This window comes from Brachyistius frenatus, unplaced genomic scaffold (genome assembly GCF_029030835.1).
Source record: "Brachyistius frenatus isolate BFR_SWC_R1_liver_20210118 unplaced genomic scaffold, ASM2903083v1 Contig_8, whole genome shotgun sequence".
In the NCBI taxonomy this organism is placed as follows: domain Eukaryota; kingdom Metazoa; phylum Chordata; class Actinopteri; family Embiotocidae; genus Brachyistius; species Brachyistius frenatus.
This window is the reverse complement of record NW_027210607.1, coordinates 5,466,909-5,489,948: the sequence shown is the minus strand read 5'-3', so window position 1 is coordinate 5,489,948 and position 23,040 is coordinate 5,466,909. Positions and strand designations below refer to the sequence as shown.

The 23,040-nt window shown below is 43.6% G+C and overlaps 1 protein-coding gene across 4 annotated transcripts in view; it reads right to left on the bottom strand.

Moving 5' to 3' along the window:
- Positions 1-21,956, bottom strand: part of LOC138616051 (uncharacterized) — a 28,154-nt gene extending 6,198 nt beyond the window's left edge. The window contains exons 1-24 of one of the 4 annotated variants that reach the window (XM_069690058.1): positions 21,324-21,956; positions 20,581-20,670; positions 19,118-19,261; positions 16,101-16,247; positions 15,439-15,630; positions 14,418-14,504; positions 14,057-14,175; positions 13,836-13,950; positions 13,661-13,738; positions 13,444-13,559; positions 11,945-12,107; positions 8,257-8,402; positions 8,059-8,155; positions 7,007-7,156; positions 6,611-6,760; positions 5,873-6,129; positions 4,661-4,796; positions 3,847-4,041; positions 3,276-3,428; positions 2,144-2,361; positions 1,655-1,838; positions 1,402-1,557; positions 659-1,018; positions 270-389 (exon numbers count right to left, since the gene is read on the bottom strand). In XM_069690058.1, coding sequence (XP_069546159.1) covers positions 270-389; positions 659-1,018; positions 1,402-1,557; positions 1,655-1,838; positions 2,144-2,361; positions 3,276-3,428; positions 3,847-4,041; positions 4,661-4,796; positions 5,873-6,129; positions 6,611-6,760; positions 7,007-7,156; positions 8,059-8,155; positions 8,257-8,402; positions 11,945-12,107; positions 13,444-13,559; positions 13,661-13,738; positions 13,836-13,950; positions 14,057-14,175; positions 14,418-14,504; positions 15,439-15,630; positions 16,101-16,247; positions 19,118-19,261; positions 20,581-20,670; positions 21,324-21,824 — 4,074 coding nt within the window. In that variant the 5' untranslated portion in view covers positions 21,825-21,956. The remainder of the gene's footprint in view (positions 1-269; positions 390-658; positions 1,019-1,401; positions 1,558-1,654; positions 1,839-2,143; positions 2,362-3,275; positions 3,429-3,846; positions 4,042-4,660; positions 4,797-5,872; positions 6,130-6,610; positions 6,761-7,006; positions 7,157-8,058; positions 8,156-8,256; positions 8,403-11,944; positions 12,108-13,443; positions 13,560-13,660; positions 13,739-13,835; positions 13,951-14,056; positions 14,176-14,417; positions 14,505-15,438; positions 15,631-16,100; positions 16,248-19,117; positions 19,262-20,580; positions 20,671-21,323) is intronic. The other 3 variants (XM_069690060.1, XM_069690059.1, XM_069690061.1) reach the window with 3 other exon arrangements.
- Between the last annotated feature and the right edge of the window lie 1,084 nt (positions 21,957-23,040).

Sequence of the window (23,040 nt, the reverse complement as noted above, 5' to 3'; positions counted from 1 at the left end):
TGTCTTTTATCACTTTTTTCACGTTCAACTGTACATTTTCTAGCCACGACTTTGGAGATGGAGTCAGCACTTTGGCATAATTTAAAAAAAAAAAAAAAATTTTAACCTATATGCCTGATTTACAGAGAAGACAGGGAAGCTGCCGACTGGTTGTACCTTGTAACGGGTTAGTAGAGCATGCTGCCCCCAGAACACAGCTACACACAGCATGCAGCCCCAGGACACCTCCGGACGCAGCATGCCATGCCAGTTCACACTGCGCAATTTACCTCATTTGTACTCTGCCGATAAATCTTTCTCTTTCGCTTTAAACTACCCAAAGTATTTTCCAAAAGCCCCTGGCAGCGCCTCCAAAAGTTTTTACAGGCAGAAGATTGAGGCACAATGGGCTGAGGGAGAAAACGGGGAAAAAAAGGAAGATGTGAAGGCCAAAGGAGAGAGAGAAAGAGAGAGAGAGAGAGAGAGAGGAATGAACAGCAGGACAGTCCAGGAGGGAGATCCCATGCCGTGTCGTTACAGAGAATGAATGTCATCGCATCAGCCTTCAGGAACAGCAACAAATATCATTTGTTTCAGTGCGTTCAGGGAAGAGATGTGTGCAGCCAGTAGTAGAAATGTGTAGTGACTTCTCCTGTGAAGTGCTGAGAGTGTTTCTCACCCTGTGAACGGGCTCAGAGGGCTCCACCTCTACCTCATCCGTCCCAGCAGGCAGGTCCAGCACCTGAACCTGGCTGTCCCCCGTGTTACCAAAGCTAAGGATGAGGCTGACCGTGCCTCCCACAGGAGGGCTGCTGCTCTCTTTGAGCACCACGATGTTGGCCTTGGGAGAGTCTCCCTGCTGTCCGATACTGTTCATGACCTCATACCCGTCCTCGTACTGCTTCTCCTCGAGCTGCTCGGTGTGTTTGAGCAGCAGGGAGGAGGGCTGGCTATCTCTTGCTGCCATTGTCGTGTCGTCACAAGGGCTGGCAACTTGGGACTGATGAGAGTAGAAGACCTCGGACTCAGGAGATGAACTCTACGTGGGATGGAAAAGAAAAAATAACAGATGCTCACATTGGTAACATACATCAGGGAATATACATGTTAGTCGTGATACTGCGATTGTTTTCCTCACTCTTCATCCACAGCCAATCAATCTCTCAGCCTTGGATTTGAAAGATTATGTGATATTTATTGCTGTATGTTTGTGTGGATGTCCTAGTATGCATGTCCTCTGTTACTAATACTGCAGTATTAATTTAGGCTACATTATAAGTTGTTTTGAATAATTTAAAATCAAAGAAATGTTTCTCTTAAACCCCTAAAATGAAGTTTTAGTGATCCGCAGTGGTGGTGCAGTCAGCTTTATGTGTGAAATATGACAGCGACCAGACAGGAAATGGCCCTTTGCTCGTTTACCTCTGTTAATGGAGGACACATGGTCGCCTCACAATAAATGTTATCCTGTGAAGGCTCCTGTCTGCTGGTCTTGTGAAGCCACTGTTGCTTCTGAGCCCTCCAGTGCACCAAGATCCACCCGAGCATACTCCTCAGCTCCTCCATGCGCTCTCGTACCTACAAAACATGACTCAGGGTTTGTAAATGTGGATACAATGTAAACAATGATATATCAAATGATCGCAGTGAGTCTGAAGTGTGTGTCCCTGCTCACCATCTGTGTGAGGTGGTGTTCTTTGTCTAAAAGATTCCTCCCTGTGGCCGCCAGCTCATCAAACTCCTCAAACTTTTGTTCAATTTGCATGTCCAGCTCCGCAGCCAGCGGCTTCTGTCCATCTCTCCCAAGACGCAAGGCGGTATCTGAGAAGATGCACGACCTGGTGTCTTCTGTCCATGAGCTGTTCAGAGGAGCGGGGAGAAGAGGGTTGTGAGAGAAACCATACACTCAGAAACCGTGAGAATGAACAGACTCTCCCTGATAGGACACACACTCATCGCTCTGTCACACTCGGCCCAGGAGGACTCTCTCTGGCCTCCCCAGCACATCTTAAATTATACACTTCCCCTGACCCCTGCGCTTGACAAGAAGAACATCCTGTTCTGTTCTTCAAAGACATTGTAATACGCAGATGTTCTCACAAAGTGGATTACGAAAGAACTTCAGGCCCAGAGGAGGGTCACGACATCCTCACGTCCTGCTTACATCATGGCGAGGTAGCTCCTGAAGAAGTCCTGGAGCTGCGCAAACTCCTGCAGGCGGGATTTGTTCTCCGTCACACTCTTCCCCAGCTCGTTCCAGGCCTGCAGCGTAGCCTGGATCTTCGCCGCGAGTATGCGCACTCTCTCGGGGCACAGCTCCTTCAAGCGAGAAGCCTGCTTCCCCATCTCCTTTACCTCCTCCCTGATGACTTCATAGTCAATCTGTGGAGAATCACGGTGAAAAATCTATCATCTCCCGTCAAACCTGGTATCTCTCAAACAGCCTGTACCAATTGTATCTCCGACTATGACCTCATCGCCATAGCTTTATGCATATTATTCAGTTAGAGGCCCATATGGTCTACATATGCGCTGCCACGGTATAGCAAGCTTGCAATCTTGACCGCTTTTTTTCTGCTTTTGACGAGGCAGTAATTAATAGCGTTCAAGGTTCTCTGGGAGCAATACTTCACAACGTTTCTCAGCTACAGTGAGCTTCAACAACACGGAGTTGTGGATGCCTGTCTGCTGACGGCACAGTTATTTCAGTTTGGGAGATTAGGTCATTTCTGCTCTTCAATGGTATCAAGTCCAGACAGCTGTGTGTGTCCGTGTGTGTGTGTGTGTGTGATAAACACAACACTGCCCAAAAATGACTCACACAGAACTTTACCATCCCCAACTCCACATCGCCAACCCTGTGACCTCTGGACACTCACACACACACACACACACACACACCCTACCAGATTTACTCATAAACACACACACACACACACACACTTTGAGAGCTAACAGAACAGTGACTCACACGAGCATAAATAAATATCCTGTGTGAATAATAAACTTTTGCACGCTCTCTGTGTGTATGTGTGTGATTGCACAGTGCAGTTTATATAATAAATTAAACACTGCACAAAGCGGGGTGGGCTGGACCTATTTTTTTCTGGCACAACAGGAAACAGACTGTGGAACAATGTGTTGGAGGTGAGCGCGAGACGGACAAGGGGGCTTCCCCATCTTCATTTCACAGAGCAGAAAGTCAGCAGAATAAAACACTGGGCTGTATTAGCAGCAGTGAATCATTTCAGATGTTTACACCGTAATCACAACATGTGCCGGCATCTTCCTCTCACCTCCAGGTGGTCCTGCCTCTCCTGCAGAGCATCCAGGCCACAGCGGTCTGGCTCACACTGGATGGCCATGTCTGTCTCCTTCTCCAGGACGTCCAGGCCCAGCTCCTTGCTGCAGCACAAGAGCTCCTCCACACGCACCGCCAGGCTGGCGTGCTGGCGAGGCACAGAGTCATCATGAGCGCTCATAGGATGCCATTAAGTCGTTATACTACACTGTGCATTATTTGTTTTCCACTGAGAGCCACATTACAAAATTACTGTTGAAAATGGTGTCATGGACTCCTCTCCAGCCATCTGTGGATTTGCTGTTTTGACATGTGTAGTGTTTCTATTATTTTTTTTTTTTAACCAAGAATAAATTGAATTAACACAAAAAGACTCATGTGAGGGGGAGTGGTGGCCCGTTAAACACGTAGCCGCAGAAAAAGGAAAACCAGATGTGGCTCTATTAGAAGTGGAGGAACTTACAAACCATTCAGCATCATCTAAGTTCATTATAACTTAATACTGCAGCAACCACTGACTCTCATCAAGCAGAGCTCAAGCTCTCACATGCACATGCTTTCCTTACTTTGCTCAGCAGCTCCTGGATGGCCTGGTCGTGGCTCTGCGATCGACCTCTCTCCCTCACGGTGTCGTTCAGCATCTCTACAGCCTCTCGGAGTTCCTCCACAGGGTCTCCCATAGTTTCTATCAGGGGCTCACCCCCGCCGCTGCTTTGGAGTCCCAGCAAAGTAGGAGCTGAGGAAATGTCACTGTGGAGAGGCTGTTAGGTACACAGAGAGGAAGAGTTGATGTTCATTTGTCAAGTTGAATGGAGTGAGACAGATGACTGGTTCAACATGATAAAAAGGATCTGTAACCGAAATGATAAAAAATGTAGAGGCACATGACTGTGGAGAATTTAGGTTTTATTTTTCTAAGTTTATATTTATCTAATCTTTGTTCTCTTTATCTTTCTGATGCCATATCACTGTACTTCAGCCACGTATCGCACAGATAAACTTTCTACCCATTTATACATTTACGCTGTGCTTGGCCAGCTGTGTGTCATGAGAGAAGAGTCAGGTATTGTGCTTCTTTTTATAGCTCCCATTTTTCATTCATGTTCAACTATTTGGCTATTGTGTACAAACAAAGATAACACTTTTAATGTCTGTTTGAATGGATCATAAGAAAACAAGTGCTGTTTATCTCGTCTATTTCCCTTTACTGCATCTAGGATGGAGGCAGAAATCTCAGAAACAAACATCGTAAAACCTCAAACCCAAAGCTGCCCATGTTGCTGGAACCAGCTGAAGTTAAAGGGCAATATTTAAAAAAAAAAAAAGTAACTTTGGAAGAGCTGATCCTTCAAATGCCCCCTCCGATAAGATGTTTCTCACCTGGCCGAGGCTGTACTGACTCCCGCTGAGCTCCTGGCTCTCCTCCAGTTCCACGCGCTCCAGGAACTCGGTCAGCATGCGCGTGTCCTGCAGCTCCGAGCTCTGCTGGGTCAGGGCATTTTGGACACGATGGTACCTGGGAAACACAAACAGCAGCAGGAATGTTTGAACCAGAAGTTGCACCTTAGCTGCCATCCACATCCGCACAACCTCACATCCTTCAGCATAACCACATCAGAGAGATGCAGCTCACTGGGGTGACCGTTACCATGCTCCAGCACTGTTTATGTTATCATATATCATGTGTCACATAAACATATCCTGTACTTCAGGGCATGAAGGCACCTCATCTGTGTTTATATATGAGATGGTAAAGGGATCAATTTGAAAGAGTATTTTCTTTCCAGAATAAATGAGCCATAAGTTGCTTCTTTGTCGTGTTAAATAATGACATCATACCAAGTGTCTCACAGCTGCTGAGTGAGAGCCTCGACCTGCATCAATGCTCCCTCAGACTGCACAAGTGGCCATCTCTGCCCCGTGTAACACCCCCACCCTGGAAACACTTAAGCCGGGACCTTTCCCCGTCTTTATTTTCTTTGGTCAGCTCGGTGTTCTTTACAGAGTCTGCACTTGTGTTTATAGACACAGGTATGTCCAGTGAAGCAGCCAACATCATAAGGTTTTACTGGGAGTCCATGGCAACGACCCGTCTTTCAAAGGCCAAGCGAGGGGAGAGAGGCGTCATCCTGCAAACACGGTGTGGGTGACTCTGACACACACTGACAAGCTGCGGGGGAAGTATGTGTCAGAATTGTGGGGTAGACCTCGCTAAGTGCTGCATGAATCACAAGTGAATAAACTCGAGCCGGACAATTAACAAGTACACGGAGAGTCGTTTTTGGCAAATCTTAGAAAAAGGCAACTTTTGAGATCTATGGATATATATGTATATATATATATTTTTTTTTATTATAATTGTGGATTATGGGGTGAAATTGTTTGTCTTAAATACGAACTGGGGATTTTATGAATAAACTCTTCCATGTTGGATTACAAGCATAACAAGCCCAAACCTGTGACCTCCGTGACAAACTTTATTTCCTGACCACAGTGACAAGCTAAACCACCAGAGTAACTGTTCAGATCCATAACATGAATCTTCCAACATCAAGGGGGCTTCCCCCTTACGTATCCCTCTGAAGAACCTACTTTCTTTCCACCTCCTCCATGCGTGCTGGCAGCCCTCGTGTGTGTGGGTGGCTGTGGCTGTGAAGGCGCTCCACCTCCTGCCTCAGAGCGCTGAGCTCCAGGCTGCGCGCTGCCACCTCTTTCTCCAGCAGACAGCTCTCCCTCTCGGCCACGCTCATGGTTTCAGGGTCACCGGCTAACGCGGATTCCTTCATGGAGAGCTCCACGGACTCCAGCCAGGCCTCCAGGCTGCCGAGGGCTTGCAGCACTTTCACAGCCTGTACACGACATAAGCAAAGACGTCGTGAGAGGGTATCATTACGTACGTAGATGTTTTCCTGCTTTGATTTTCAAGTGATTTAGTGCACAGTGAAAACAACCAACGGCACAAGGATAATAATAGGTACACCTAATGAAAGTCGACTGTTCTTTGACCTACATGCTTTGTAATAAAAGACTCACCGTTTCCAACTGAGTCATCAATCTGGATTTGCAGCCTCTTTCCAAGTCATTATCAAATTATATGGAAGCACAATAAATATTCCTTGGATTAGCCTTCATAAATTGCTGCGAATATACCTTGAAGACTCTGCCAATTAAGATGGTAAAGATTAAAGTAAACGAGCTTCTACCCGGTCCAACATAAAGCTTCTAACAGTGGTAGAAATGATCCAGAATAATCCGTCATAACCATAAATTTCTCCTAAAGCAGGATGACTTCAGAGGAGACCCTGCTGAGAGATATTTTATGAATCTTGCCTCGAAACCCAGCTCCTCCGAGGCCTGCAGGAACACGGCATTCCTCTGGTGCCTCCTCCTCAGTTCTTCCCACAGGACTTCCAGCTGGTCGAGGAACTCCTCGATCCTGGTGCTGCCCGGGTGCTGCGCACGGACCAGCCCGTGGCCCTCCTGAAGGGGGGGTGTTAGATCGATGAGAGCATGTGATGACGAAGAGCTGTAATTTATGTTGCGAAATATGAAGCTAATCTGAAGCTTGGGGTGAGTGAAGCTGTCTCAGATGAGATATCAGCTCATTATTTGATTATTACACAAACCAGAGCTGCCAAGGTAGAGGGGGATAATTTCAGTCAAGGCGTTCATTGAGTACTTATGTCTGAATAGAAGCTGTGACTGTGACGGTGTGTCTCGGTTTACCCTTTTGACCACCTCTATCCTGGCTCTGTTTTTGAGGATTTCTTGTTCGAGAGTGTGTTGACACCTCCTGGCTGCCTCCGGTCCCTCGAAGCTGGCTACTGAACACACCTGTGTAGCCATTGAGACGTTTTCTTTGAGCCAGGTCAAAGTCTGAAATGGAAAGGAGAGCAAAGAGGGAAAGAGTTAAAATGACGCACAGCTTAAAAGAGAAATATCTGACTGCTGAACACACCACAGAGAACACAGGACTCAGGTGATGGCTCCCATCCGGATCTTTAAACCTACCCAACAGCCCTTACTGGAAATTTAGGATGCATATGTTGATGGTCAATATATGATTGGTCATTGAGTACGAAAATTTAATTATCAACGATGATTATGCATGTATTATGCAGAGCGGATGATTCATGTTGGAACTGATTCTTGTTGTTCTGGGTTTTGTACCTTCATGGTTGAAATGCACTTATTGTAAGTCGCTTTGGATAAAAGCGTCAGCTAAATGAAATGTAATGTAACTGAATAAAGAAAACTCTTGTTATCTTAGCAGCAGTATCGAGTTTTGACTTGGTTTAAAGAAGAGTTTGAACTTTGTTGTGGCTTCTGTCATTAAGCTCTTGAGTTATGTCAACAAACTGATGAAGGACTGAGCTACAGAATCTCAGGTGAGGTTGAACATGGCTTGTGTTAGATACATAAATAAACTCAAATTAACTTAACGTCAATTAAAAAAATGTGTTTTTAGTTAATCTGCAGAGGAATTCCACATGGGTGCATCTCTACTGGAAGTGAGAAGCAGCACACCAGCACACTCAAATCTATGACAATGTAGTCTCTTGTAAAAATGTGAAAAGCAATAAGTGTCACAATCAATGAATACAAATGCAATGCTGATTTGGTAATTCATAGCAAGGAATTCTGAGGTTGAGGCCACTTGATTTAACACAAGATGAACCACTTTTGTGTTAACATGTGTGTATATGTACATAGGTAGTTTTGAAAACTGATATGAAGGTATGTATAAATGTAGGTGTGGCCGGCAGGGGTCAGGTCACCTTGTCAGCAGACACAGTAAACTTCTGAAGCTGCGTGTGGAGCTGTGGGTGGCCTCGCGGGGCGGTGGCCAGCTTGGGCTCTACTCTGGGCTTCCTGCTGCAAAGAAAACACAGACATGTGACTCCAATTATGACTGACATAAAGATCTTTCATTATGTAAGTCACAGACGGAGAGCGAAGCCAGGGTGAAAGGTTACCTCTCCCCCTTCAATTGATGTCTGACGATGGCATCGGTCGCACAGGCGGGGCCGTCTCCCATCGGCGGAGAGGTGTGGTTTGCTGATTGCTGCTCCTGGCTTTGGTTGCTCTGTGTGCGTGGACCACCCCCACAGTCAACAGCACTCTGTGGACAAGAGTGAAAGTCTCGTGTGACAATATTTTTCCTTTTTCTGTCAGCCATATATTGAACAAATGTTGAGTGGATGCATAAACATCTCAAAAACGATTTTATGTTGCAAGCAATCGCAAAACAATGACGCATTGCTGCAGCTCACTGCTGATGAATGTTACAATGTGTCTGGAGGCTGGACAACATGGACTGCTGCCCACAGTAAAAGGTTCTCCTGTAAATGGCACAAAGCAAACTTACAAGGGTTGGACATTTTCAGTGAAACAGACCAGACCAGGCTAAAGATACCTACTAACTCTGTTAGACAGCATCAAAGTTTGTTATAAAAAATACTAACGATGGCAGCAAAAGATTAATAAATCAAAATGACTTCATGAATGAACACATTGCGTCTAACAAGGTAACCGACATGTGTTATACCACTCTGATGATGAAAAAGAGCCATTGTAGTTGGAAATATAACCCTTTTCAAATTCCCAATCCCCAGCTCTCATTAAAAACAGCAGTGTTTTTTCAGCCATCCAGAACTATGCAGTGGAGTTTTTAGCAAAAGGTCAGTGCCACAGCAGTAGACCATGTCTATGTGCAGAAATATATCAAAGACGTCAACAGCCACCGAGCCACTTTTACAACCATCTGAGCACTTTAAAGGTTGGCCGGAGGACTCTGCAGAGAGCTTTCCAATGAGAGCTACATGCATCTGCACTCCAAAGAACACAGAGGGCTGATCTGATAGCTGCTGTTTCTACCTGCTGTAGTCTACCGTTTCAAGACATTGTACTGCAACAGGATCCAAGACAACCATGTACAAAACGTGGAGAAATCATTTATTCAAATCTTCATTATTGTGTACTGTGTGTATGTATATAAGTGTTTGTTTTACAACTATTTAGGTTGATTTCACACTTTTTTTTTTTAATACTTGTTATTGTCCTTGGTGTTGTTTCAAACTGTAGTTCAAAATCTTAAAGCAACAGTGTTATATGAAATATGAAATTATTTAATTTAGTAGACATGCTGATATAACTTCATAAATAATGCAGAAGTCACATTAAAAGATCTTAAATGACACGACAGCCACAAACACATAACAGCTATTAATAATAGCGGTTTATGGAGTGGCTTTAATTTAACCATGTTCTTTCCTGACTGGGTTCACATAAAATGTGAGTCAGAGAGAAAAGTGTCGCCTCCAAAATTATGCGAGAGATGCAGTAAATTGAAGGAGTCTAACATCATTTGCTAACGTGCCAGTCATTTTATAGGCCAGTCCGAGTTTCACAGGGGCACATTATCGGCCCATTTATGTGCTAAAGCTGCAGAACTAACAAACTAGTGTGATTCATTTGACAGCACTGATAACCATCGCTGACGTCTCCTCCCCTGATATTTGCTTCCGTCCTTCACAGTGGCTTCCACTATAAACAAATCCTGCATTTAACAACTCTGCCCTATGAAAAAGAATCATGTCAGCCACAGCAAATATGAGTAGCTAATGTCATATTCAATCCTATGCTGTATTTCCTAGGTGACATCCAATCGTCTGCCTTTTCAGCATGCATTTCCCTATCTGCAAACTGTTCAGTCTTATCAGTTTTCTATCGATCTCCTCTTCCCCTGTGAGTCTCTCTGCAGTGTGCTATGAAGTGATGTCAGCCAAGAACTATCACTTAGCACCAAGCCCATCTGGTCGGCAGCCCCGGCATCTGGCTACAATTAGCCAAAGAAACAGACGATAGCCATGTTTACCTCCAGAAACAAGAGGCCGTACTACTGCGAACACAAGGACACGCATGTATACGTAGATTATAAATCCAGGTACTCACACAGACACTAAAATCTTTACAGTAACCTATAATCCACTGAGCCAAGCTGCACCAGAGGGAGAGACTACAAAAAAAGAAAGCGTGTATGTGCGCTCTCTATACATCTGCAGGTGTAGTGAATGTGTAATCTACAAGCACATATGCAAATGCCTGAAAGTCACTATCAGCTCACAGACCTGCGCAGCTAAAAACTAATTGAATCAATTTACACTTGGGCTCTGGAGTTAAAGTGCTGCGAAAGTATGTGACAAATTACTTTTACTGTTCAACTGGTGCCTGTGTTTGGCTCAGAGTTTGGCCTTTGGGCTCCAGGGTTCTGTTTGGAGTGTCTTATTAACCCCACCATAAATAGTAACAAGTATTGCTCCCACAGACGGTGCACCCAGGCAACTCCCAGCTCCCAGCGCAATAAAGACTACAAACTGCAGTGAAAGGGCTCATGACGGCCATGCCAACAAGCTCAGTGCCTGTGGAGAGAAACAACCGAGTCAGGTCGGTGTCGCAGGTGGTGAGGTCACAGGGCCGGTAAGAGCCCAAAAATATGAGCAGGGATATAAACTGAAGCAGAAACACCAGGAGAATGGAAAGACTGAAGTTGTATTCTCCTTGAGCATTTGGGCACTTTCTCAATGGGCAAAATGAGGCCAGAGGCTCAGCAGGGACTTCAGAAGTGCTCAAGGTCAACAAGAGGAGAGCAGCATTGCATTATGGGATAGCTCTGAGCACAAATAGCCACTGTGTGTTCGCTTACAGATTATAAAGAGATTTAATGTGCAAAGTTAAAAGACTAAATATACACATAATTGCTGGTTTTTAACATACCACGCACTTAAGTTTCAGGATACTCTGTCCACCAAAAGACGCAGAGTATTTCCTTGTTGGTTTATGGGCAGTTATGGGGTTACTATAGGAGCACCCACGTGTTCAATAAAGTTCCTTCAAGACGGGGAATGTCGTGTCTGAGGAATCCACATGCTCTGCAGATTATTCAGTCACCCTGGGCTGAACCACAGACCATCCATTAATAAAATTATTAATTCAATGACTGCACTTTTGTTCAAACGGTTGAAAGCCAAGATACTTTTCAACCATAAAGTGAAATTTTGGGTCGGAGGGAAAGACTTATTTGCTCTGGCCTGCTGTTCAACCATGCTGTACAATCACGACTTGACATTTTTCATGGAAACTTATGTAATTGTTGCGCCAGGATAAATAACACCTCTAAAAGCTCTTCCTGTGACTCCTGCAGGGCAACACCACTGGCAGACTGGGGTTCTTGTTCGGTGATAGAGAAGACTGGCAGAAAACAGAGAGCAAAGTTACAAACTGCTCTATTCTCCACAGTTTTTAGAGCCAAGCCGGTATTTATGCTAACCCTTTTATCAAGGGATTCCTTACCACTGGGTCATCAGATGATGCTACTAACTAGCTGGTAGGATGGAAAACCAGCAGTATGTTTGGTGCCAAGACTAGAAGCCACTGCTCTGCAGCCCATCTGTCAGACTCTATTTTGGAAAATCTTGCTTAAGCTGTAAATCAGGCATTTTCCAAACCAAAGGACAAAGTGCGTCACTTTGTGCAGCCACAGATTTCGTAGGACTGAAAGGGGCTGGTCTCATCTTTTGCCAGCTCTGATGGAGTTGTTCTCTCCTACTCGAGAGCCACAGTGTGGTTTCTCCAGCATTAGCATGAAATACCAAAGCCGCTTACCACGCAGCCTTTCAGACGATTCTGCTCCTCCTTCACCTCCTTTCCCATGATCCCGTGTGTCTCCGTTCCCATGTTGCACTGGGGTTCTCGGAGCGGAGTCAGGAGGTCAGCGTCTTCCCTGGTGAAAGTGGAGCCAGTGAGGGAGAGCGTGGGCCTGTCACTCCTGCAGGGTGAGCAGAGCAGGAGGTTACTGTGGTGCAGACAGCTGGGCTTCGGGGGCCCATGGTGAACTCCAATTATGGCTCTGAAGTTTTATACCAGTGTTTGTGTTCTTTGATCGGAAATAGTTATGAAATGCAGCTGATAAGACTGAAGAAATGATGTAATGTTTGGATCTAAAGATAGGCCACCGACGAAAGGCGCTCTACCGGAGAAATGTTTGGAAGGGAGGAGATGTTGGAGATGGATGTCAGTCAGAACAGCGGACTTCGGTTAGTCTCGACCGTATTTATAATTATGAACAATTCAATCTCTTTCTTTTTTGGGGGGGCTTGAGCAAAGCACAAGAATTACTGTTATGCATTGGCCAGTCCATCACTCTGACCAGACTGATATAAGACCCCAGAATACGCATTATATGTCTAAAAATAAACTTCATTTAAACAGCAATTGTTAAAACAAATTAACAAAGTCTTTTCTCTAAAAACACCATTGCCTCAATGTTCCCACTTTCATAGAGGAAACAAACAAGAAAAAAATGGTGTGCAGATTGCCCTGAAGATGAGCCTTTTGAACATTATTCCAAAGAATGACACATTTCACTATGCATGCTGTTGGTCTGTAACAAATCCCACTTCAGAATGAACCACAGCGCACAATCAGTCAAGCCATTTCTTGGACTTCGGTTCCTATTTTACCACAGCAATGAAATGTGGTTGTTCTCATTAAGTAGATATTGCTTCTGATGGCCTGAAAAGTCGAATGATGTAAAAGTCTGGATGCTTACTGCAGCCTATTACAGTAACAATAAATTTGTTTTACAAATTCCATAAAAATTTAAAAAATATTCTTGTAAACGTGCTTTATCTCATACTCAGCAGAGTGTTTCGGATGACGTCGGGAGTTCAATCGTGAGAAGAGAACGAGCCACGCTGCCAGCTTGACGCGTTGCCAAGACATTATTCACCTACTACAACAATCCAAAGCAGAACAGAAAACTGAATACTATAAACTAAAAAGTGGGTGGTGAGTGAGGCTCTGTGTGATAGTTGGACATCAAGGCTTACCAGTCCTTCACTTTGCTTATAATATAATTTTTTACTGATTCAAACCCAAATCAAACAAGGCTAATCGAGGAACTGTTCACACAAAGCTCATTTTCATGTGGAGAGCCTCTCCTCGGTTTTGCCAGTGCATACTTTTCATGTTGGGCACCGGTAGAGTAATAACAGAAAGTTCCAGCTCAGCGGAAACCCGTGAAGGACCAATTACTGGGTGTAATGGCGCATGTATTCAAGGCCACCATAGATGTTAGTGGTATCTTTGGCCCGCTGACGTACCTGAAGACCTTCTGAAGAAGCGCCCAGCAGTCCTTCACCTCGCTCTGCTTCTGTGTGACGCTGGCAGCCAGGGCGGGATGGAGATTAGACAGCTGGGACACGCTCACATCTAGCATCTACCACACACAGGCCTGCAGGTTAGGTAGAGAAGGCTTCTGCAACACACTTTCAGGATGTGACAGAGCAGCGCTGCTTTGAGCGAACAGATGGTTCTTACCATGATTTGACTGGCAATGTCACGCATCTCTCTGTCTCCAAAGCTCTCCAGCTCTTTGGGTGCTGATATGCTTCTCCTCTGAGAGAAAGGACACATGCAGTGAGTAGAATTGTGTAAATAAATCTTAGGATTAACATGAAAATAAACATAGAATTAGGCTTTCAGGCGATGTTACCATGTTGTTAATAGCAAACAATGTATTATCAGCCTGCTGGTAGAACGAGGACACCTCCAGAGCCAAATGAAGATTTTCATGGTAGTTTTTCAGATGAGACTGGACCTTCAGCCACCTACAAAGACCACAGCACAATACAGAAGTTCCAGTCTTTAAATGATTTCTTTAGATCTAAAATGTTTCATGCAGCATTCCAGTTCAAGTTAAGGGACAAATTGTACATTTTATTGATGTGTTTCCTCTTGCTGGAGATGTTTTTGCCATCTGTCTTCCCTTGTTTCTCCAGCTTTAGGGCCAAGTTGTTGATCTCCTCGTGGAGGTTTCTGTGTAGCTGTTCATCCTGCGAGGAAAGCGGGAGAACACAATCCAACTATGACCTCAGCTGTCTTTACCATATACCCTGGGAGACAAATTACAGTCAGCCATAGATAAATGACCGGGAAACCTCGACCAAATTGTAACGAAAACATTAACATATGGGTTTGTACTGTATAGATTTTTACCTCAAGAACAGTGTGTAGCCTGTTTAATGCTTTTGCCAGTTTTCTGATAATTATTGTACTTGTACTTTACAGTGCTCACCTGTTTCAGATCTAAAATTCTCCTGGTCAACTGCATTTTGTCAACATTTTCCCCGAGGACATGCGCCAGAGACTGCTCCTCTTCCTGCTGGCACACATAAAAGTCAGTGTTTATAGCCCCCATTTGTTAGCAACCCAACCATTATTTCTTCTCAGAGGCACCAGGATGAAACCACATTACCCACGCTACCAAGGAAGATGCTAAACAGAAATAGCCCTCAGCATGAGGAGGGGGTAACTTTGAACTTGATACTAATGCACAGAGGAAAGGATGAGTGGAAATTAATGGAGAATACATTTCTTCCAAGGAGGAATGTTTTATAGACTTCATAAGCAACATCCTCCATTACAGTCCCGCAGGTCCATTATCAATCATCAGTTCCTTTGTGCCAGACACGGACATGAACAGAGAGATAAACACAGGCCTGATGATTGCTTTTTGATAATGACAGGCAGATGTTTTACACCGGTGAATATACACAAACAAGAGATGTCTTCAGGACACTGAGCTAATTTCCTGAATTAGCAAGTGCTGTTTTTTTGTGCCAATTATCCTGACAACTGTTGATTAGAGCTGTCTGTGGACTCACATTTGCCTCTGGGCAAACTGATTTGGGTATAATTGTTACAGTTGGAGAGCTTCAATAGCTTAGATTTTTTTTTTTGCTGTTTAGATTAATGGGAACACATTTGGGGAATTAAAAAAGGGGTGTGAACAGGAGCAGAAATATGAATAAATACATTACAAATTTATTACAAATAAATTGTAATATTTAAGTAGATGAGAAAAGCAACTTTAAAAAGCAAATTTAAAAGGCATCAATTTGTTTCAAATTTCACCCTGTTTCACATTAGTGTTCAATTTGAAAATATAAAAATCTGTAATAAACAATCAAATACAATCCTTTAATTCTTGTAAAACAACCAGTATTATAACCAAGATTTGACTCAGTAGTTTGATTAAATTGGCTCCTTTGTCTTCTTAAATCTCCTCTAAAGAAAAAGCCAGGAATGCCTTTAACCTTCTTTTTAATCCACGCCTCCAGCTTGTCCACTTTTTTGTTGAACTCCTGCAGGTTCTTGGCTCCACCAAGGGCCCTCGTCTGATTGGCAGCCATCTGTTTCAGGGTCTGCCACTGGTCCCGGAGCTGGCTGAGCTGCTTCTTTACCAGATCAGATGTGGGGTTCAGCTTGCAGATCAACTGCTCGCCCATCTTTTGAAACATAAAATACATAAAGTTCCTCTGAGATGTAGCAAAATGGAGGAGCAGGACGAACACAGAGCAGTGAGGGAACACATGTGACGCTTCAAACTCCCGTTCACGTCTTAAAAAAAAATCACCCAGCTCTGCCCCGCCTGGGCTGTCTGAATGCACAATTTCCAAACATCTCTCCTGAGGGAGAAAGTATAAACTGGCTTGACACACGTGTCTAGAACACTGAGGCGCTGCTTTTCTCCTGCCTGGAAGTGCCTACAAGACCATTATGTTACATGTTATGTGATCTGACAGAATCTTTTAGCAACAGACACAGTGATTAATGTTTGCATTCAGATCTCCATTATGCATTAAAAAGTTCAAAGAAACTTTTTGTTTTGGATCTGGGGTGCTCCGATGTGCTGTTGCTCTGTTAACTCTGTAACATTAAAGTTCGAGTCAAGCTGCATGTTGAATCATTCTGTTACCTGGTTGAGTTGAATTAGGGTGTTCTCAAAGTCTTTGAGGTCCCTCTGAAGCGTCTGCGAGGCCTCCTCCCAGTCCTGCAGGGGGCAGCACTGAATATTACATCCATCCTTTAGGTCCTGCAGCTTGCCTTTGATCCATGCCTCTGCCTACATCACAAACAGACACACAGACACAAATGTTAAAGATGTAGTCCATCACTCACGTCGCTTATAGACCTGAGGGATATTCCTCTATTATTTTCAAGTAAAATTGGAGAAAGTAAGCTGATTGAAGACCTGATGCAACGTCAGAGGTCGGCTTAGACAGCATGCCTTCTTCATGTAAAAATAATTAATTTGTGACAATCACTGAATTTAATTCAGCTGATTTTTTTGGGTGCTAAAATATGAAATTGTACATGTGAAACATATGTTGTGAACAGCTAGCTATACTTGTATGGATCAATAGCATACTCAACAACATGCTGAAATTTGTGTCAGATTTTGTTTTTGTAATGTTTTCAATCAAATTTAGCTTTAAACTTTGATAGCTGAAGCTCCTTTAGCTCCTACGAGCTGTGTGATGTCTGCTGTATGACAGCTTGCAGTCACAGCCTTCTCTGCTTCGGAGTAATACAGAGCTTCAGGCACATCAAGAACAGCTCTTTGTTCTCCGATGTCATGTTATGCAGAGCAGAGGTTTCTCTTGGCAAGTGCCTGGACTCCTTGCATAAGGCGTTGTCTTGCAGAGCTGCCTTTTCTGGCAAACCTTTTGTGGGGAACGAGAAGGCCGAACCAGGTGGCCCAAACTGAGAAAGTGATGGAAAGTACATGTTTGTTTTCTGCAAAGATAGAATCCGGCATGTGAGTCAGTGATCCCACCTACAGTAAGTCACATATATTGAATGGCTTAATAAATCAACTCAGGTTCTGCTACTTGTCAGACTGATCCTGAATGACTCATATGACTGATGAAATCAGCAGAGCTTTATTTTTCAGTTTTTCTTTTGTGTACAGTGCAGAATGTCAAATAACAGTTAAACACACAAACAAGTCATTACAACAAAGGGCTATTTACCATTATGTAAAAAGCCCTTTGATATAAAGTACATGTTTGTTTTTAGCAAAGAATTTAGTAAATAGTCCTTTCATGTAATATTGTAATGACATCTGAGCTATTTACTATTTAGAAACTATTTAGTAAATGTACTATTTAATAAATAGCCCTTTCAATTTAGTATGACTGACAATGAATTTATAGACTCTACAACAACCCGACTTTTGAATCAATAAAGCATCAAGATCGCACATGACACATCCACTGAACAACTTTTTGTTCGAGATTAAAATATGATGTCACCTCTCTTTAGAGAAGCAAGTCATTAACTTTACAAGGCCCCCAGGGCGGCAGAGGTATTTCTCCTGTTGAACAGAAGGAAAAGAGCTTGACAAAACAGGCCTGCCCCTATCTCCTCACACTGGCTCCCATGGCATTATAATGACCTCATACAGGAAGTCTATGATTCTCTTGTTTCTTCCTGTCCACTCTCCACAACAATGGTCTGTTTATCAAAACGTACAGTTGGGCCTTAGTCAGGCCAGAATAGAGAGCTAAAGCATGAAATTCAAATTGTATCACTCCATCTGATTTTTTTTTTTTTTTTTAAATCAATTGGCACACAAACATCCTCACAATGAACATGGGATAATTTTTCAGGCTGCTTTTCATTTCTACGAGTTTAAAGAAACTGAATGTCAGCCCAAGTGCACATCTTTACACGTTATGAAATGTCTTTCAACTGGCCAAATTTTTTGACTCTCTTGTAATGCAACTTGGCCCTGAAACTAGTGGGAGTTGAAATTTCTCTCCTTGCTCTATCATGGAAATGAAAATGGTGAAAGGTGAGATATTTTGCAGAGCAGCCTCGCAGACAGATGGCTCGAGACAAAAAAGAAGACAATAAAAAGTGGTGACCTGCTTTGCTCCCCTGGCTTCAACCATTAGGGGCCTTTAAAAGTCTCCCTGGAAAGCTCACTTCCACTTTCACAGCAATGTAATACTGTAATAATACATTTTCACCGGCGATAGCAGTCAACCAAATCCCTGTAAAACAAGCAGGTCCCCAGGTACCAAAACCTCTGGCTATTTAAAGTCTATTTTAAAAAAGAAAAGTTAAAGTACAAAAAGGTAGTTTCCTCCAAAAAGCTACAGAAACTGAGGCTCCACTTAAGAGCAAAGGGGCTTTTAAGCTTGTTAATGTTAACAATGTGCTACAGAGCTGTTTTCAACACATACATACATCATATGTTTCATTCAGCTGACACATCCAATATTAAATTCTTATTTCTGGAAGTAAACGGCCTATCACTTGGTTGCTCAAAAAGAAGTCTGATGACAAAGCCAACTGCTGGACAAAACGTCCCTCAGCCGAACCCGCTGAAAAATGTCCTCGCTCGCGTCGGGGTGGACGCAGCGATGAGATAACACAACCAGTTGTGCTGCTTGGCTGAGCCTCTCCGGGCCATAGGCGTGAAGAGATGGAGCCAAACAATGATCTCATCACTAAATAATTGCTTGTGGCGGTTTCCCCTCCCCTCTCTTCCCTCAGCCGAACACAGCTCATACAGTTCTTGGGACAAAATAAGAACCAGTACATATTTTGTTCTCCTTGGAGGGTCATGCGACAGGCAGCTTCCTTTCTGACTTCATCTCAACAGCATAGCGTGCTGCTTTTGAGGTGAACCCCCACTCCAGACTCTTTTCATTTAGTCGTTTTACATCAGAGGGGAAGAGAGATTCTGATAAGCTGGTTTCATTATAATATAATTCCAAGCATCTCTATCTGCAAAATGTACATAATCTAGAAAAGTGGAGAGTGAAGTATGTTCTAAAACATGAGCTGATGGATATGAGGAAACAGAGAGTGGAGGAAAGTGCAGCTTTTGTTTTTTTATGAGGATTCAAAAACAAAGCATGTGATCAACCCCCTGAAATACCATTAAAAACTGTTGAAATTGAGTGTTCATGCTACATTTACCTGCAGTACTTCCTTGTTGAAGAGCGAGTTGCGCTGAGTGAAGCAGTCGCTCTGGGACCAAACAGCTGCCAACACTTCACTCTGTGTGTGTGGATGACTTTCTTTCCTCTGAGGTTCTTTCTTCTGCAGTTCTGGCACTGAAATCTGCGTGAGCAAACAACACAGACAAAGTGTTGGAAACACAACAGCAATTTGATGGCAACGCTAACCTTTGTAATTGGAACGGCAGAGGATGCTTGCGTCGGATTAGACCTTTAAGAAGGAGGCTCAGCTCTGCAGCTGTAATCACCTCACAATGAGGTGCTGTCTAAGTGTCCATTCATGTTGATTATACCTTTTTTGTTTACCATGGAGAGACATTACAAACACGTGTCAGACTGGCCCCAAGGTCCCTCTTAACAAAAACCCAGTGTCAGCACTACGAAATGAACCCGACTGGCACAGCTTCACTAATGGACGAGCATTCCTGCTGCTCTCCAATCAGGAAACATCTGGGCACAAGAAGGAAGCAGGAACGGACAGATCCTCGGATGTCTTTTCAGCCTGACGTGTAAACATCACCTTTGAAGGGATTTAACAGATCATGTTCTCTCTGTCGTACCTGCACAGGTAAACGCTCCACTACCTCCTCGCATGTAATTAGATTTTTTTTTTTTTTTGGCTCTTTGCATGAATAATATACGTGCGGAGAAAAAGACAAGTATTGTTGTGGTTACAGAATAAGGCATGATGTGAAAGATTAGTGTTTTTGTTGTTGTTCTAAAAAGGGAAATGAGGCTGTTGCCGTGTCAGCGTGTTATTATGAGCAGCCTCCACGAGGTTTTCAGCAAGACTTTTCTTTTGTTAACATCTTCCCTGACTTCATGTTTTCCAGTGAGCTCTGCCTCCGCAGCAAGATCTGTTGTAACACACCACTTCATCCACAACATGCAACGATGACTTCAACCACGAACAGGCCAAATCCAACAGCCCACTGACTTTAAACAACATCCCACAATATACTTTTTACTGTTTATGCTCTGTATACTGTTCCTATAATAGACTATAGCCAAATCAGAGGAAACATCAGGGTGTTTTGGGTGTCTTTCAAACAAAGACACATCGCTCCCATAACTTGTTTTCCACCTCTGTGTAACTTTGCTCCAAATGTATAATATAGTAACTGTTGAATTCTGGCGTACACAGCACATGACTTCACTTCCTAAACTCCAAGAGATTAATCAACACACAGCTGGCTATAAAGACTCACAACACAACAACTGTTTTCCTACAGCCTGAATAAAGCTGGGAAAAATCATTAACATAACACTCAGCAGCAAAAAAAAATATATATATATATATTTTAGGTAGATTATGATGGACTTTTTACTCAACCTTCACTGCTAATTTAAGTAAAATAAAAGTCACTATAGCTGCTTATTTGTCTTTTTTTTTGTGTGTGTAGCTGTTCGCTGGTATCTTACCTGTTGGACGGATTTCTCTCCGTTAAGTTTCGCCCTGGTTTGTCCCTGCGTGGCCGGAAATTCGTCACTGCTGTCTTTTCTTAGAAAAACCTAAAATATTAAGATAGAATAAGCAAAAACATTCCTTAAATAAGAAGGACATGCTGGACACGAAGGACCAAAAAAAAAAAAAAAAACAGAGGCAGGAAATTTGCTAATTACAAATTATAATTTTTACAAGGTCAGAAAGTACATGTGACTTATTACAAAAAGTGTCACAATTTGACTTATTAAAACAAACATCTCAACCATTTTAGGTAACGTTAACATTCTGCTATGTCAGAAATATATTCTATAACTTAACCCCCCCCCCAAAAAAAAAAAAAAAAAAAACCCCACAAATTAAGTACACGGTGAACGACCTGGATTCTTCAAATATATTTGCACTGAATGTTGAAAAGTTGAATAAAATGTTTACTTTCCATTCTTAATTTGAGGTTGCTTCTAGATATAGCACCAGAATTCTTGTTAGAACGTTTTTAAAAAAAAAGATTTATCATGTAAACTTTGTGTAATTAAAACGGCATGTTTCACATGTTTTATAAAAACTATCTTTAAACTTCCAACGTTTTGTCTGTATTGAGTAAAAATTGAATTTTTATTTCATGAAATGATTTGAATTATAGTGCAAAATCAAAAGAAATCAAAACTCTGCGTGATATTTATTCACATATTTGCATTAGTATTGTAAGTGTATCTTGTACCTTAAACTGAGAATTTGGCTTATTCTCACAGCTCACTCCCACAATCCTGGGCAAATGTGGATCTGATGTACAGGTGATGTTGTTGTTGTTATTGTTGTTTTCAGACGTGGACCCCGTGATTGAAAGCTGTGCTGGTTCCACTGCTGTTTTGTCCACTGATCCGTCTTTACTCCCAGAGATTGTGATCTTCTTGATGGATCTGGAGACAGCAGAGGGAGAGGCTACGTTCTGGTTCAGGTGGTCCTCCGCTGCCATGTGCTCCTGGTTGTGTTTCACGGGGGCGACCTGCTTGACAATCGGTGGGACCAGGCAGGGGCCGTGTGCGCAGACCTGGGATCGGCTGAGGTAGAGCGAGTTCAGGTTGTGCTGTAAAACGCAGTTATCCAGAGTGTCGCCGGGCAGATAAGTCTGTGTAAACTCCTGGCATTTTGGCCCAGCGGGAACTGACAGTTTTGTCCCAATGGTGAAGGGTTGCACCTTCCTCACAATGCTTTCAGACATGACCAGTGTCCAGATAAGAAAACAAAGTTACTGAAGTCCAAATGAGTTCTGAAAAAAAAAAGTCTGTCACATCCCTTGGTACTCTCTCCTCACTAAACAGTTGTCTAGTCTCTGTTTAACAGGCAAGTGGAGGGAGCGCTCAGTTCTCCACCTTCTTGTGCATGTTGAGAATGCACAGCACACAGCCCAGGATGGCTTCCTTGGACTCCTGGGATCTAATGCGGTCCCAGATGTGGCGCAGCGCCGTGCCAATGTGGGCAGCGCCTGTAGAGAGGCTTCTCCTGAGGAACTGTGCCACTGAGCCTGCCAGTCTGCTACTGAGGAGCCTGATAACCAGGGACCGCAGCAAGATGAAAACTGCTGGCATACTGCCTGACTGAGCTCCGCTAAAGTCTTGGGGAAAAAAAAAAGGAAAACTCAGAAAAGGAGGGGGAAAGAGGAGGGTTGGTTAAGAGAGGAGATGAAGTCACCACCTCTCTCTCTCTCTGTCAGGAGCGACAGAGTGGAGAGGGGGCTGTAAAGCTTGGCTGTCAAAACTTCCCCCCTGAACCCGAACAGAAAATCTGCTCAGATAAGAGTAATGGAGTCAGAGGGAGAGACCTCTGTCAGACCTCGTCAGTCACAACTTATCCTCGATGAGGTAATATCCTCAATCCTGAATCGCACACACACACACACACACACACACACACACACACACACACACACACACGCCCATAAACACACACACAAAGCCTCTCCCTTACCTCCACTTTGAAGCACAGAGGAACAGGTTCAGCCCTAAGGTGTTGTGCTCTGTCCCGGCACAAAAGTTACAACACAAAGAAAAAGTCTTCCTCTAAAATGTGAGGAGAGGAGCATCTTCAGAGACTCATGTTGCTGCTTGTCTGTCCAGAAGTGAGAGTGCTCTCCTCAGCTCTGACCCTCCTCTTTCCCCATCAGCGAGGAGCAGTTGTCACACAGGTTACAGCTGAATGGAACAGAGCAGCACTGTTGCTCTGCTTCTTAAACCTCAGAGCTGCTGGCATGACAAGTGTGGAGGGGTGGGAGTGGGGGGCAAATAGCAGGCAAGCAGATGATGACCCCTGCCACTCCTTGATGGTGGCTAAGGTTCAACAGAGCAAATGTTGGGCTGACGGATTGGAATGGCAGGGTTGGCGTGCTCGTGTTAGGGTTAGGAGGATTACTGAGGAGGGCAGACAGCAGAGAAAATATT